We start from the raw sequence: 18110 nt of genomic DNA on the forward strand, positions 1-18110 counted from the left end.
GACTCGACACACACACCAGGAACTGCTTCAGTTTGTATTCTTGCATAGTGAATAATAGCCGGAACGTTTGTCCATTGTTCAATGTTCACTAATCACTTATGCAAGAATAAAAACTAAAGCAGTTCTTGGTTTGTGCGTCGGTGCGACCCATCACCGTTATTTATACTGCATGTACAGTTGGGTGCCACCGATATTGTCCCTTATCATTTGACCCATTTAGGCCTGACCTCAAAATTTAAAAAAATCCTTCTAAATCCTCCAGTTTTCTGAAATAAATATTTTCACGATTTAAAAAAAATAGCAGACCTACAAGCTCGTAGCGCGCCACTCGGTGGCTTCAGTGATGCTTGCGGAACTCGACTTCGTCTCGTTCCTTACCGCATCACTGTCGTGGCAATAATCACGTTAAACCACACCCTCTCGTGTAATATTGCTTAAGTCAGTACTAGTAGTATTTAGCCTGGCGCAGTGCAGTGGTATATTAGTATCGCGACGCGAGGCTAAGTAGTTAGTAGTATAGGCTACCCATTGTTGTGGACAGACAAGTTGTGGACATGTTGAAAGGTTGCAGTCAGTGTTTTACTGTTTGGAGGAGGCAAGATGCATGTACTTATTGGCCAGTTTGTGACACAAAAAATCATGTAAGAGTTTGGAATAAATACATAATTCCAGATTTTTCACTTTTATGGTGATTTTTTTCATTTTCAGTTACAGATATCGTGATATATTGTTGATGAAATCTCTTGCAATATATTGAATATCGCAATATATCGAATATCGTGATATTATCATTATCGTGAGGTATCGTCCCACCCCTAATTCTTTCATTTCTATGGCAAAGGGGCTAGTAAGAAATAATTATTTTATTTATTCCAGATGTGTATGTGCTGTAATTAGTGTTAAAAGTCAAGATATTGCCAGTGTTTTTGCATGTTGACCACAACTAGGTCTTGTATTATTTTGTATTCATTACTGCAGCTGCCGGGGAGGGGAGGGGAGGGGAGGGGAGGGGAGGGGAGGGGAGAAGGGAGTAAGGAGGGTAAATTAACCTTAAAATGATCTCCAGAAAATGTCCCTCATGGCTGTTTGAATTGTGCTTTCCTCTAGAGTCTAGAGTCTAGGTACTATTGCTAAGACTCAACATGCATAATCACGCCGTAGCGTCGTAGTGTGACAAAAATAAAATAAAATAAAGGTGACATAAAGTTCACAGTGTTGATTTGCATACTGTATCTCAAGCTAAAAGTTTCAAGTCTCTGAAAGTTGATTCTGGAAACCAAACTGGAAACAAATCAAATTACAGGCATCCTGGAAGGTATGGACTATAGCGGGAGAGGGAGTACTGTCAGGACCCTCCTGGACTCCAGGCGTCGTGGGGGTCGGCTCCAGTATTTGGTGGACTGGGACTGGGAGGGGTTCGGCCCTGAGGAGCGTTGTTGGGTTCCGGCTGCTGATGTTCTGGATCCGAACCTTATCCGGGACTTCCACCAGCGGCGCCCCGATCGACCCGCTCCACGCCCTCGGGGTCGGCCTCCAGGCCGTGCTCGTCCTGCGGCTAGTGCCGCGCGTCAGGGGGGGGGGGGGGGGGTACTGTCAGGACCATGCCCTCTTTCCAGAGATCATCGTCTCCAACCTACTAACTATACACACCTGCTCTTCATTAGTCCACACCTATATAATCACCCCCTCTGCCACTCCACTTCAGTCAGTATTGTTTGCCTGCACTAGACACTAGCCACTCTACACGGTCCCGTCCGTTTGTAGCTTATGTCAGTGTTTGTTGCTTATTCTAACTTTGCCTTTGACTACAACTTTTTGCCTATTCCCTTGTACCTTTGCCTGGATTTATTAAACATCCTTGAAACCTGCGCCTGCATCCAAGAATGTCATTACAAGTACATTCAAGTATATATCAAAGCAAACCATGGCGTGCTTTGGGAAATTGTCTGTGATTATGTAAAGTTTAGATGCGGCTAAACCTGTGTATTTTCATACCCCATGCATGCATTTCACTTCCAATAAAACAGAGTGACGTCGAACGTCACAAACGCATCATGGCGATATATAACTCTGTTCATCTCATCATCTTCCACATCATCTCATGATGTGGAAGGTGTCGGCGTGTCTGCGATTCTCTCAATCATCTGTCAGATACCAGCGTTGACGCCTGGCTGTCACTATATATTCACTGGCTCATAACGCGGACGATGTTCAAAAAGGCACGATTTGATTTATATGTTGAGTTTAACCCATTTTGGGCGGGAACCCCTTTTGGCGTTTTAAACATTATGTTATAATTTAGCTATTGAAAAATAGCAGATCTACAAGCTCATAGCGCGCCACCGAGTGGCGCGCTACGAGCTTGTAGGTCTGCTATTTTTTAAAAATCGTGAATATTTAAGATCTTTTTTAAATTTCGAGGTCAGGCCTAAATGGATTAAAATAGTACCATAAAGCTATCACCACATTGAATGAATATAGTGCTTGACAGCTACCATTATGTCCAATACATAAAGAAATGTATTCAGACTCGTGTCTCTGTTGTGACGAACAGGAGGCATTTGCATCTGATCTGCCTGACCCATTCACAAGCTACGAAAACATAAATATAGCGCATTTCAAGTCTGAAGTTTCCTCATTACAACTCTCACTGACACCCATCCATCCATCTTCAACCGCTTATCAGTAGTCAGGTCGCGGGGGCAACAGCTCCAGCAGAGAGCTGCAACCTTATTCTTTCAGTCATGATCCCACACCCTTTTCTTTCTCATTTACTGTTTTGGTCTCCACTTCCCTTCCATGTCAACTAAGTTAAATATAACAAACTCTCTTAACCAATTTTACCCTGTAGAGCCAATCTGCACCCAGAACACATCACAGAGTGACACGTTGAAAGCTTGTCACAACACTTAAAATTTGCCATAAATATTCGCCCCAGAATAGAGGATCTGTGGTGTGTTCATAACACATGACATGACGTGTGTGTGTGTGTGTGTGTGTGTGTGTGTGCGTGTGCGACGTGTGTGTCAATCTGTCGGCTTCACTCACTGGTTGAAACATTTGCTCAAATTCTCCAAAGTTGCGCCATAGAATAGATGAACTGTCATTAGTGCTGCACCATTAATCGAAAAAAAGAAGGAAGAAAAAGAAAATGGATTGAGATCTAGACTCAGACGCCTATGCGATCTAATTTCTAAATTTGAGCGAGAAACGTGCAGCACTAGTCGGCTGTTCAATTCATTTGAGTTACTCTTATGTTTTTTGCTTTAAAGGGATAGTTCAGATTTTTTGAACTTAAGTTGTATGAAATACTTGCCATTAATATAGTGGTTGCAACTGTAATAATTGATTGCCCGAGTCCCGTGGTGGGAGTTCTGCTCTGGTTTTGGTCAATATTAAGTAGTTCCGGTCATTTTGCGGGGGGCACTGGGGCCACGCAGTAAAAGTAAATTAATCCACAAAACGAACGTAATTTGTATTGTTGACCTATTTCTAAAATATTAGCGCGACTTTCGTTCAACTTTGACCCCTCTATCACATGGAACTATTTTTTGGGCGTAGTGATATGGACACAAAAAACATAGTTCTGTGTGATAGAGGTGTAAAAAAAGAACGAAAGTTGCACTAATATTTTAGAAATAGGTCAACAATACAAATTACGTTAGTTTTGTGGATTCATTTACTTTTACTGCGTGGCCCCCAGTGCCCCCCACAAAATGACCGGAACTACTTGATATTTCACCAAAACCAGAGCAGAACTCCCACCATGGGACTCGGGCAATCAATTAATACAGTTGCAACCACTATATTAATGGCAAGTATTTCATACAACTTAAGTTCAAAAAATCTGAACTATCCCTTTAAACCCATTTTGGGCGGGAACCCCTTTTGGTGTTAGCATTATGTTATGCTTTAGCTATTGAAAAATAGCAGATCTACAAGCTCATAGCGCGGCACCGAGTGGCGCACTACGAGCTTGTAGGTCTGCTATTTTTGGAAAATCGTGAAAATGTGGCGCAAATCTTTGAATATATATTTCAGAGTGAACATTTTTAACTAAAATATTGGGTCCGTGGCCCAATAGAGATAATTCTGGGGGTCCTTGACATGAAAAAGGTTGAGCACCACTGACATAGAAACATGGGTTTTTCAGAAAAATGTTAGGATTTAGAAGCCTTTTTTTTATCGACCTCAGTCCAAAATGGGTTAAGAGAGGTTTAAGTCAAGCACTTTGTTGGTGTCGGTTTAAAGCCACAGTCAGTAGTTAATTGGCTCCAGCTGGTGCCACATTTTGAATGTAGTAATGTTCGGCTACAACTACAGACGAAAGCGAATAAATATTTCCATGGAAATAATGAGAACCGTGAGAGAATCGTGATCTCAATTCTTGTGGAGGAAAAAAAACTGTCATCATACTTCATGCTCCATCTGACAATGGGTATACTGCACTAGAGAAGAAACAGGACAGAGAAAAAAAGGCTGTTTACTCGGAGAGATCACTGTATATGCAAACAAATTGTTTGTGTCATGCTGTCATAGCCACAGGCTGCTGTATTTAAATTCCGGTGCAGCACAACACCTGCTACCTACCAGCACCCACACAACCACAGTAAGGCTCTGTTTTATTTCCCCGTGGAATTGGAATATAAATAAATATATCAATTGCATTTAGCTTGCGGGTTATTTATGACCTTTGCTGCCTGACTCGGTGACAAAACATTTAGCTGCATAAAATAATAATAATGTGTCGGAGGGACTGACTGTATGTATGTATGTGTGCAATATAATATGAGATGCATGCTTGTTCCTGCTCATTAAGGGAGTGTGTGTGTGTGTGTGTGTGTGCGTGCGTGCGTGCGTGCGTGCGTGCGTGAGTGCGTGTAAAATGCTTCGCAGATAGACTGACTGGTGTTGTGCACAATGTTTTTTCTATATTTAGGTGAAATATTGCACCACAAACGGGAATATTCATGCTAAAAGATAGCCATGCACACCTCTATTGTCGGTCACAACTCACAACCAATCTGCTCAATGCTTCTGTGCAAAGTTCCCAAGGCTTAACCACATGAACCCCGGCCAGGGGTCAGGGGTCACCACCATTCCAACTTGTTTTTTTTTAACTTTGTTTTTATTTCAAAAAATGAAACACGAACAATGAAACAGAAATCAAACATAAATGTGAATACAAGAAAACAAAAATACATAACAAAAACAGAGACAATAAAAGAAATCAAAGAAAAACAGAAAAACAGCTTGACAAACTTCAAAAATACAGCATTCTTCAGACAGTACAGGACAAGGCAGGGAACAGCAGGAGACATGACTCACAATACAATACAATATACAGCAGATATCCAACATTCGAAGCATTTTTATAGACTCAACAACCCCTACTCAGCACTCTTAGACCTCTACACATACACCGAAACACCCAAGTACAATATTACAGAAGTCCAATTAAGTATGAAACTTTCCATTTTTAATTGTAACCTTGCCGTCATTTCCTCCATTATATAAACCTGCTTCAGTCTCTGTTTCCATTGGGTTATAGTAGGTGGTTTTACCTCCCTCCAATTTACTGTTATCATTTTCTTAGCAATCAGTAAAAGTATCCTTAATATGTAACTCCATCCACGCAACTCCTCGGGTATAATTCCCAACAGAAATAACTCGGGTCCAGAAGGAATATTCAACCCCAAACACTTTTCAATTTCCTTTTTAACATTTTTCCAGAACCCTGAAATTATTGGACAATCCCAAAAAATGTGTGTATGGTCTCCAACTCCCCCACAATTTCTCCAACATAATTCTATGGATGGTGTTTTCACCATTCCAACTTGTAGTGGACATGTTACCAAAATAGATTTTTGCCACAGACATACAAAATAAGTGGTCAATATTACCTAAATCCATAGGCAAAAGCAGCAAATATACAGTAGGAGATTTGACCAACAATTATACCGTAAGCTAGTTTGTGACATGGTCAACTTTATGATGTACATAGATTGTAGATCAGCTATTTTCACAAGTTTTGCCTCTTTCTTACATTGCCGGTATTTGATATTTTGGGCTAGTTTTTATAGTAGGCCTATAGTTTTTTCTTTAGCTATTAGAACAAAGGCTCTGTGTGGATGTGATGATTAAAGTTGTTAAACTGACATAAGTTAATTCAAGGATTTGATGAGTTTTTCATCCTTTATTATTATGGTGTTTTTTGATTGATTGATTGAAGAATTTATTTATAACAGTTTGCAGAATTACAGTACATTTCAAGCACAAACTCAATACAAAGGCTGTTAACTGTGAGTGGACGACCCAATTAAGCATTACACTTTTTTCCAATAGGGTCCACCATGTTCAAATCATCAAAACATTTAGAGACGTACAAATAGACACTTCTATAGACAGAACAGGAATTCATCATAAAGGAGGTAAAAAGGGAAAAGAAACATATACAGTGAGGGAAAAAAAGGGGTGGGGGGGATTCACGTTCAGCTCCGTTAATTTGTTTGTATCATTTGTTTGTATAATTTTATTATCAGTGATTCAAGTGACTGCAGGGTTCATAGCACTGGGGTTAGGGTCCATTGAACCACACGGGCCGTGGCCCAGTCAGTTTAGAGCTGGCCCAGTCTAACTTCGAAGAGAGGGGGCGAAAAAACAAGAAAAACAACAAAAGATAGCCTATACTTTGGCAGCCCTTGTGCATGCACATTTCTGTTTAGTATAGCAAACCACAGCATGCAAGCCGCCTTTGTTTTAAATGGTCCCCCAAACCGCCACATCACACCTATCGGCCGGGGATGCACTAACCCCCCCCCCCCCCCCCCCCCCCCCTCGCCTGGTTCATAGTCTACCTCATCCTGTGGTTTCATAAAAGTAATTAACATTAACACTAGCTAATATTTAACATACTGACCTCTGCTAACCATCATACAACTATATAATGTCATAAAGAGATTCATCCAACGTGATTGTTACATTTTAGGAATTTGTGTAAAAAGTACAGTACAATTTACAGTACAAGTGTAAAAGTATAATTTGTTGGGAGGAAACCTTTTTTGAGGTTTTTGATTATTATTCTTTGCATACATCAGTGCTATTGAACACCCTTTACGTTTGTGTTTGGTTTAGAAAATATTGAACCAATACAAAGTAGTAAACCTCTTAACTCCATTGGACCCTCAAACTGTCTGCTAAACTAAAGCAACTAACTCCACCACCTCTCCCCCTCTAACTAAAGTCACAACACCAACCTTGATGAGGCAGTATTGCTTTGTTTTCAAATCTAAGGTTTTCTTCAGTTCCTGATAAATGTATATTTTTCATTTCCTGATAAATGTACATTTTGGAGTTATGTGGTTTCTTCCTGACATCAGAGATATACAGTATAAATATAATAGTGTACATTTTATGGTAAAGTATCTCAATTCCTCAACATGATTACTACTGAGATGATTTAATGTCTACATGAATCCCTAATATTAATCACCTTTAAAATAATTCAAATAATCCTGATATTATTGTTGGCATTAGTACTATTACCGATAATTATTATTACATATACATACTATTATATTGAAAAGTGATAGCAGACAATGGAAACTAAATATTGTGTATAACTTTAGTCATTTCTGATTATTGACAATTAATTTATCCATAACATAATGACATCATCATCATCATCATCATCATCATCATCATCATCATCACCAATCACCAGTCATCAGTCATCAGTCATCCGTCATCCGTCATAACTACGTGGTTCCAGAGTCACACTGACCTTCCATGGTAACATCTTCATAGGGAGAGTCTGATTAGTGTCAATGTATGGAAAGAGTGTGTCAGTGAAAGTGTGTGTGATAGTGTGGATGTGTGTGTTGGTATCAGGATCAGAGAAGGACAGAGTTCCTTTGTTCCAGTCCAGCTGGACTCTGACCTTCTTGGGGTTCTGCTTCAATGAGAGACAAGTGACCGAGGGGGAGTATGCTTTGTATTTACCTTCATTGAACATTATGGCCCAACGTTGAGGTCTCCCTCTGTCTCTTTTGTGTCCTTTCCTCTGAAAAGACTCCGCTAACACACCCATCACCCAGTTTGTATTGTCTCCAACCTCAACATCCCAGCTGTGAGTCCCAGAGTTAAAGCCCTCAGAACCCAGGACATGCTGCCAGTAGTCAAACCTCTCTGGATTGTCAGGAAGATGCTGTTTCTTCTCCCTCCATCTCACACTGGTCAGATCATCAGACAGGATGAGGTTTGGCTGGGCAGTGTTGGGGTCCAGAATGACAGGAGTGTAGGAGACGATGTCCTTCATCTTGTCCCAGACTCTGAAGGCCAGGTTCTTCAGGTGTTTGGCCTCGTCTATCAGTGCTCCTGAGACCGGCTGTGGGTCCTGCAGTGGGAGCTGGACTCTTTCCACTGTGGTCTTGTAGTTCTGCAGGAATGAGATGTGTTCGGCTCTCAGCTCCTCCTCGATGGCTGTGATTGTGTCTGAAATGGTTGATATGTCTCTGTTCAGACCCTCAATCTTCTCCTTCATCATCTGACTCTTCTGCTGCTCTTCCTCCCTCAGTGCAGTGATCCTGGCCTCCTCTTCATCATGCAGAAACTGATGCATCTTCTTAAACTGTTCCTTCATCTGCGTCTCGGTGTGCCGGGCCCGGACCTTAATGTGTTTTGCCGTTTGGTCGTAGTTTGTTTTAACTTCATTAAAAGCCTTCAGTTTCTCCTGTAAAGGCTTCAGCGATTTCTGGACTTTCTCCTTGTGTTCTGGTGCAGCTTCATCGATGGGTCTGAAAATGTGGTTGGCGTGTTTTTTAGAATCTCGACACACAAAACACGCTGGCTGTTGACATTCCAGACAGAACAGTTTGAGTTTCTCATCAGCATGCAGACGGCAGAGAACCCCAGACCCAGTTGAAGCTCTCTGATGTCTCTCCTGTACAAAGGACTCACACAGGTTCTTCAGAGCCAGGTTAAGAGGTGGATCAATTGAACGTTTTTTCTTACAAACGGGACATTCCTTTATTACCTTATCTCTCCACCATTCCTGCAGACAGGCTTTACAGAAGCTGTGGCTACACGACAGGATAACAGGATCTTTAAAGATGTCGCAACACACAGGACAGGAATAATCCTCTTCGGGGCGAGATGCGTTGGAAGCCATTTTGTCTCTGAGTTTAGCTACAAATGCTCTGGTCGAGACAGGAAATGCAGTCAGTGGTGGTAACACTCCTTCTTTTAGAATTATCTTCTAATGAAGTTTACTTTCACTGTGAAAGTGGTTGTTGTTAAAGTCCATTCAGCTGATAGAGCCAGCAGGTAGTTCCAGTGGTCTGGGTCAGTGTTCAGGTAGTTCCAGTGGTCTGGGTCAGTGTTCAGGTAGTTCCAGTGGTCTGGGTCAGTGTTCAGGTAGTTCCAGTGGCCTGGGTCAGTGTTCAGGTAGTTCCAGTGGTCTGGGTCGGTGTTCAGGTAGTTCCAGTGGTCTGGGTCAGTGTTCAGGTAGTTCCAGTGGTCTGGGTCAGTGTTCAGGTAGTTCCAGTGGTCTGGGTCAGTGTTCAGGTAGTTCCAGTGGTCTGGGTCGGTGTTCAGGTAGTTCCAGTGGTCTGGGTCAGTGTTCAGGTAGTTCCAGTGGTCTGGGTCAGTGTTCAGGTAGTTCCAGTGGTCTGGGTCAGTGTTCAGGTAGTTCCAGTGGTCTGGGTCAGTGTTCAGGTAGTTCCAGTGGTCTGGGTCAGTGTTCAGGTAGTTCCAGTGGTCTGGGTCGGTGTTCAGGTAGTTCCAGTGGTCTGGGTCAGTGTTCCCTCCTCTAGCTGTGGATGGAAAGACAGTCTGTTCTCTCTCAGTGGAAGTTGTGTTTGATCCGGCGTCTCTGATCAGACTGGCAAGAGGTGGAGCTTTGACACACTATCTATAGACAAAGTTCACTCTCTCTGTGTCACACATGCAGGTGCGTACACACACACACACACACACACACACACACACACACACACACACACACACACACACACACACACACACACACACACACACACACACACACACACACACACACACACACACACACACACACACACACACACATCCTCTCTCTCTTTCTCCCTCCCTCTCGCATACTCTCTCTTTCTCTCAAACACACGCAAATTCAACCTTATTCGATAGCCTTCATTTGTAGTTAGTTGTGTTTTGTGCCTAAAACAGCAGATCTACAAGCTCACAACAGCACATGATGATGTGTTGTGAGATCTTCTGGGCTTGCCACACAACTAAACAAACAGGTTCTAGGAGTCAGGTGGCCCTATGCATGCACGGATTGGACGGTCTGGCATGTCTGGCATTTAACAGAAGGGTGGGGGCCGGCTGAGCGCCCAAAAATAAATAAAATCCCACGCAAAAAAAGAGAGAGAAAAAAACACACATAGGCTGCACCCAGCCTGGCCACCGGCTCTATTAGAGAATTGGGCCGGCCCGGTCCATAGGGGGGTTCAAGTGATTGAGACATTGGTGGAGGGGAGGCAGAGACTACCTTTTTTCACTCACGAAAACTAAATGGAAACTAAATGAAAAGTAAGCTATGCTAAAACTAAGACTAAATATACTGACAATTTCAACGTCAACAAATAAAAACTAGACTAAAATGTTAAGAAGGGACTAGTGGACAAGAGATCCAGTATAAGTCATTTTACACTTCGTTGCATGCTTTTTTTTTTAAAAATTATACTAGAATAAGTTATTTATAGTTAGAGAAAGTCAATTTACAGTACTTGGCCTATAATGACATGGCCAAACAAAATGAATGAATGAATTTTATTTGTATAGCACCTTTCCAAACATAATACAAAGTGCTTTACAGACAGGTTATAAAAACAGTAATCATAAAAACATCAAAACAACAAAACATCAACAATAAACATGAAAAAATAACAGGTCAAAAAAATAAAATAAAAAGGAAATTAGGAAAAACACTTGGCATACAGATGTGTTTTTAAAAGCGTTTTAAAAGAAGACACTGACTCTGCTAGCCTAAGAGCCAAGGGCAGGGAGTTCCAGAGCAAAGGTGCCCGAGCCGCAAAGGCCCGGTCACCCTGAGTGACCAGACGAGTTGCAGGAGGAACTAGGACTAGGAGGGCCCTATCCGATGATATGAGGCAGCGCACAGGGTTATGGGGTTGTAGCAAGTCTGTTATGTAGATGGGAGCTAGACCATGTAGAGCTTTAAAAGTAATCAGTAACATCTTAAAATCAATTCTGTAGCTCACAGGGAGCCAGTGAAGAGTAGCTAAAATAGGTGTGATATGCTCACGTTTTCTCGTGTTGGTGAGAAGGCGTGCGGCAGAGTTCTGCACCATCTGGAGGCGAGATATATTTTTCTTGCTCATACCCGAGTATATTGAATTACAGTAATCCAGTCGTGAAGATATGAAAGCATGTATGACAGTTTCCAGGTCTGCATATGACAAAAAATGTTTAATTGTAGCGATATTCCTGATCTGATGGTAACAAGACTGGACTACTTTGGTGACTTGGGTGTTGAAAGAAATATCCAGATTGAAGAAGACACCTAGGTTGCGGGCTGAGTGTGTGATGTTTGCGGATAGGGTGTCAAGTTCAGAGTGAAATGAGTGGGTTGAGTTTGGGGGACCAAATATGATTATTTCTGATTTGGATTCATTTAATTGTAGAACATTCTGAGACATCCAACTCTTTATGTCAGAGAGACATGCGCAAGAAGGCGTGGTACGTTTCCTGTAACACCAGGTTTAAGGGGGATATACAGCTGCGTATCGTCCGTGTAACTATGAAATTGGATTCAATGGTTCCTAATGATGTTGCCAATTGGCAACATATAAATTGTGAACAGTAAGGGACCAAGGATAGAACCTTGTGGAACGCCACATTTAAAAGGAGTTTGTGAGGAGGAGGCTTCCCCAATCACAACTGAGAAACTTCTGTCTGTTAAGTAAGATCGGAACCACTCTAATGCAACGTTGTTTATGCTGACAAGGTTCTTCAGGCGTTCGATTAAAATGGCGTGATCGACAGTATCAAAAGCAGAGCTAAGGTCTAAAAGGAATACAATTGAACAGTCACCGGAGTCTGCATTTAAAAGAAGGTCGTTCGTAACTGGAGATGCCAGGGTTAAAGAACCACCAGGTGACTATAAGACGGTCATTAACTGTGGCTTGATGAAAGTTTATTCCATATTTGTGGTTTCAATAATAATTATCAGTACAGTTAGTGCTTCCATCGCATGTTACATAACATGAGAAAAGGGCCATTTAGGTTCAGAGGTGAGTGGGTGCGTGTCATATGGTTATTATAGTGATTGCTTGCTTTTCAGAGGACAGGGTTACTTGAGGTCAGGTGGAGATCAAGTTCTACCAGTTCTACCATATCAAACCGAAACTATTTGGTTTGGTATGGTAGCTTTGATAGTTGGTGACATCTTCATGAAACTATGTGGTTTGAGATAGAGACAGTAATGCTATTTATCACTGAATCATACAATTGGTAAGAACAACCCATACCGTCACGTCAAAGAACGGACAATGAACAGGCTAATGAGTAAAATCAGGAAAGATGGATGAGTGTCTTGTGGATGCAAAAAATGGATCTTAGCGAGAATTAGTCAATATGTCAATAACTGTCGATACATACAGGTCTATCCATTTGACACACTTTGATTATATATGTGTATGTATGTTGATTCGTGTTTGCATCTAGACTGGGTTATACTTGGAGGGAACGGTGTGTGTGTGTGTGTGTGTGTGAGTGATGTCTGCAGAACTGAACTGTAGGGGGTTGGACATGTTTTTATTTTATTTTTCTTAACTTTATTCTATGTGCTATTAAGTACATCTGGATTTATACCTGAATTAATATCTGTAACACTTTGAGAATCTTATTTAGATTTATGCCTGACTGAATAAGTGCTATTACGTTTATTAGGATCTATACAAGGATTATATTTTGAGAACTCTATTTTGGATTATATCAAAACACTTTCAGAAGTTATTTTTGTTAAAATATATATATATATATATATATATATATATATATATATATATAGTACAAACCATTTGTCTGGGGGACCACAGGTCCCACCTGGTGTCATGTCACTGACACCAAGATTCTGTTTTTTAGCAGATACTTGGTGGTGGAAGAGCCTCCTGTAAAGCAGGAGATTTCCTTTCCAAATGTGACGTGACGTTGTTCTGTTGGCATGTGGCGTGGATGGAGATTCTATATCCGAAGAACCTGTGAATGTCATACCTCAGTCTATTAGACGGCTTCTTGTTTAACACATTTTGGGCGGGAACCCCTTTTGGTGTTAGCATTATGTTATGCTTTAGCTATTGAAAAATAGCAGATCTACAAGCTCATAGCGCGCCACCGAGTGGCGCGCTACGAGCTTGTAGGTCTGCTATTTTTGAAAAATCTAAGAACGACTTTTCAGAAAACTGTCAAGATGTAGAAGACATTTTTAGAATCTGATCTCAGGTCAAAATGGGTCAAAAGGGTTATTTTAATTCAGTTATACCAGATCTGAACTTCTTTGACGGTGATAGATTTAATAGATTTAAAGGATCTCTTGATATTGCTTGATTTTTTTTATTTATTCCCATGGAGCTTTTTTTGATTGATTGAATAGTTTATTGAACATGAATGTGAAACCAACAACAGAGTACAGTCAAACACTCAAAAGGGATAGCACCAAAAAACGTCCTTGCGGTCTTGTTTCCATTTTAGGCAATCAATAGATATTGAAGAGCTCAGTGGCCTTGTGGTTAGAGTGTCCTCTCTGAGGTTGGAGTATTGAGGTTCAATTCAGGTGTCAGAAACACTGGGTCCCCTCATACAATAGATAGATTACGGTAATTTAATGGATGGACAGACAGACCATTCAGTAATGCAGTGGTTTTCATCCCTTTTCATATCAAGGCCCATTATTTATTCAGCATTTGAGCCACGGAACCACCATTTTGATGACATTTAGTATTGCATACCCAAAACGTACAAATATTTTGTTGTCGTTGGATAAGATTTTGTCCACAATCCCATGCTGTATTGATGTTGGTACCATTAGGAGAGATAACAGGCAAACGTTGATCAAAAATAACAATTCTACATTCTCTAAATGTGTAGCCTTCTTGTAAATGAAGCAATGCAGATGCTTAACAATAGAGGTGTCGCAGTCCCGCCCCCTCGAGAGACCCGGACAAGAATTCCCCCTTCATTTTCCTCATAGACTTTTCAAAAAGTATTTATTTAAAGACGTTTACGCCGCGGACAAAGCCAACTCGAGTTGTGACAAATCATGACAATAAACACAATCTTTTGGGCTGATCAAATCATTAGAAAGAAGAAAAAAAAGGCACGATACAACACTTTTTGTTTTGTTTTTCTTCTTACAAATCATTTGATCGGCCCAAAACATTGTGTTTATTGTCATGATTAGTCACAACTCGAGTTAGCTTTGTCCGCGGCGTAAACGTCTTTAAATAAATACTTTTTGAAAAGTCTATGAGGAAAATTCCTAAAAAAGGAAACCTTAGTGAGTGCAGCAACTGGAGAGGCATAATGCTACTGTCTATCCCTAGCAAAGTCTTCTGCAGGATTATTTTAGATAGGATACAATCAGCCCTGGACAAACAGCTAAGAAAAGAGCAAGCTGGGTTCAGGAAAGACAAATCATGCACAGACCATATTGCAACCCTGAGAATCATCATAGAGCAGTGCGTAGAGTGGCAATCCCCCCTCTATGTAAACTTTGTAGACTTTGAAAAAGCTTTTGATAGCCTAGACAGGGAAGTGCTGTGGAAACTGCTAGGGCACTATGGCCTACCCTCTAAAATCACCAACCTAATAAAAAACATGTACCAGGATTTCAGTGGCCGTGTGATCAGCAAGGGAAAACTCTCAGACACAGTACGGCAAGGTTGTCTCCTCTCTCCTCTGATCTTCCTCATTGCCATTGATTGGATAATGAGAACAACCACCAAAGATCATCGGACAGGAATCCAGTGGACCTTGTTTACACAGCTCGAGGACCTGGACTTTGCAGATGACCTTGCACTACTCTCTGAAAACCACACACACATGCAACAGAAGACAGACAGACTGCAGGCAAACAGCGAACAGCTTGGGCTCAAGATCAACACAGGTAAAACAAAGACCATGAGGATAAATCCGAGGATACATGACCCCATCACACTTGGAGGAGAGGCCATAGAAGATCTGGAACACTTCACCTATCTAGGGAGCAACATCAGCAGGGATGGAGGAGCAGACAGGGATATAGAGCTTAGAATCAGCAAAGCACAGCTGGCATTTAGGATCTTGTGACCGATCTGGCTATCCAAACAGCTCTCTAACAACACCAAGCTACGGATCTTCAACACCAATGTGAAGACCGTCTTGCTTTATGGCTCTGAAACATGGAAGACCACCGAGGGCCTAATAAACATGCTCCAGGTGTTTGTAAACAAATGCCTGCGGTACATCCTCAAGCTATGGTGGCCCATCAAAACCACAAATGAGGAGTTATGGAGGATCACAAAACAGGACAGTATAGCTAGTACCATCAAAAGGAGAAAGTGGAACTGGATAGGCCACACCCTTAGAAAGGACACAGATAACACCACAAGACAGGCCCTGGACTACAACCCACAGGGGAAGAGGAAACAGGGTAGGCCAAGAAACACCTGGAGACGTTCCACTCTCCAGGACCTAAAGGACATTGGAATGAGCTGGCAGGAAGCAAAAGCGCAGGCCCAGAAGAGAGTGAGATGGAGAGCTCTGGTGGACGCCCTATGCCCCTCGAAGGGGTAAAGAGGATTAAGTCAGTAAGTCAAGTCATGAGGAAAATGAACAGGGAATTATTTTCCGGGTCTCTCGTCGTCGTGAAAGGGGGCGGGACTGCGACGCTCTATAATTGAACTCTTAAGTAAAATTAAACCAAATTAAGGGCCACTGGTTGAAAACCCCCTCAAGGGCCACTGGTTGAAAACCCCCTCAAGGGCCACTGGTTGAAAACCCCCTCAAGGACCACTGGTTGAAAACCCCATCAAGGACCACTGGTTGAAAACCCCCTCAAGGACCACTGGTTGAAAACCCCATCAAGGACCACTGGTTGAAAACCCCCTCAAGGACCACTGGTTGAAAACCCCATCAAGGACCACTGGTTGAAAACCCCATCAAGGACCACTGGTTGAAAACCCCCTCAAGGACCACTGGTTGAAAACCCCCTCAAGGACCACTGGTTGAAAACCCCCTCAAGGACCACTGGTTGAAAACCCCCTCAAGGACCACTGGTTGAAAACCCCCTCAAGGACCACTGGTTGAAAACCCCCTCAAGGACCACTGGTTGAAAACCCCCTCAAGGACCACTGGTTGAAAACCCCCTCAAAGACCACTGGTTGAAAACCCCCTCAAGGACCACTGGTTGAAAACCCCCTCAAGGACCACTGGTTGAAAACCCCCTCAAGGACCACTGGTTGAAAACCCTCTCAAGGACCACTGGTTGAAAACCCCCTCAAGGACCACTGGTTGAAAACCCTCTCAAGGACCACTGGTTGAAAACCCTCTCAAGGACCACTGGTTGAAAACCCCCTCAAGGACCACTGGTTGAAAACCCCCCTCAAGGACCACTGGTTGAAAACCCCCTCAAGGACCACTGGTTGAAAACCCCCTCAAGGACCACTGGTTGATAACCCCCCTCAAGGACCACTGGTTGAAAACCCCCTCAAGGACCACTGGTTGAAAACCCCCTCAAGGACCACTGGTTGAAAACCCCCTCAATTACCACTGGTTGAAAACCCCCTCAAGGACCACTGGTTGAAAACCCCCTCAAGGACCACTGGTTGAAAACCCCCTCAAGGACCACTGGTTGAAAACCCCCTCAAGGACAAGCAGTAAGCAGTAATGCATGTAGAAAAGATAGCCTGCATTGCGTTAATTAGCTTTGCCTGTCCCAGCATCAGGATATATGAAATTGCTGAAATACCTGAAAATGAATAAATGTGCTTCAATATACTCTAAAATGGCTGCAATTGAATAAAAATGGGTATGGAGGGAAGAGACTTAAAATAAAAAAATTATAAATGCAAAGTATAAACAGCCCCCAAAAAAATCCACCTCTCTCTCTCTCTCTCTCTCTCTCTCTCTCTCTCTCTCTCTCTCTCTATCTCTATCTCCCTCTCTCTCTCTCTCTCTCTCTTTCTGCGGTTGAGTTTACTTGGGGTGACTCACTCTGATAACGATTTTCAATAAGGTCCTGGAGGACTTCCATTGCTCAGATGATGATTCAGGGCCTTTAGTGCCATCTCAGCCTACACCAATTTACAATTTAGGCATTTAGCAGACACTCTTAATCCAGAGCTAATTACAGTATTTACATAGAACTAGTCATCGAGGAGCATAAGCAAGCTAAGAACCTAACATCCGTCTAACATTGTACAATGAACCATAAGTATACATGGCTGAGGGAAGTAGGGGTGCTGGGGGGGCTGTAGCACCCCCTCCCCCCAGGCACAGCCCCCCCTCGAACAGGAGGGGAAGAAGAAAAAAAAGAATAAAATATGCTGTATCACAGTATTGGCACCTTATCCTGGTTAATTGCCTGTGTCAGTTCGTTCATATAACTTGCGTGTGGAGAGGGAAAGTAAAGGCCACGTTTGCGCGTGAAAATGCGCGAAAATGCGCGTGCATGATGCGCGTGCACGCGCATTTTTGCACCCCCTACTAGACGCTCAGCCCCTGCGAGTGTAAAGTACTTCCCGCGGGCCTGTAAGTATATACACCCAGGGGCGCCCACACTATTTTGACTTGAGAGCTACTCTCAAAATGCCCAGCTAAACGAGATCTACCCACCCAACAAATGTTATCCCATTGCTGAAAATAGTTTAAAAAAATGTACCTTTGGAATAGTGGTGCTGATGTTACATATAATAGAAGGGTGAAAATGGAATTGGTTTGTTTTTTTTGGTACATGACTTTGTAATGTTTGCTGTACGTTTTGTGCGCAACACTCTTGAAAACAAAGAAGATATTGCATTGTATTGTGGGTTTGAGCTGACAGGCCCTTTTTGATGTCAATCAAGTCAAGT

The 18110-nt window shown here is 42.2% G+C and overlaps 2 protein-coding genes across 2 annotated transcripts in view; one reads left to right on the forward strand and one right to left on the reverse strand.

The window, feature by feature from the left end:
• Positions 1-18110, forward strand: part of dner (delta/notch-like EGF repeat containing) — a gene marked incomplete at its 5' end in the record, with an annotated part of 116057 nt that overhangs the window by 24621 nt on the left and 73326 nt on the right. The gene's annotated exons all lie outside the window — the stretch shown is intronic.
• Positions 7745-9175, reverse strand: LOC306932946 (nuclear factor 7, ovary-like; the record flags this gene model as incomplete). Its single annotated transcript, XM_079514918.1, has 1 exon — positions 7745-9175. The coding sequence occupies exon 1, from the start codon at positions 9167-9169 to the stop codon at positions 7745-7747; it is 1425 nt and encodes a 474-aa protein (XP_079371044.1). The 5' UTR covers positions 9170-9175.

Source organism: Electrona antarctica, assembly GCF_951216825.1.
Source record: "Electrona antarctica genome assembly, chromosome: 11".
In the NCBI taxonomy this organism is placed as follows: domain Eukaryota; kingdom Metazoa; phylum Chordata; class Actinopteri; order Myctophiformes; family Myctophidae; genus Electrona; species Electrona antarctica.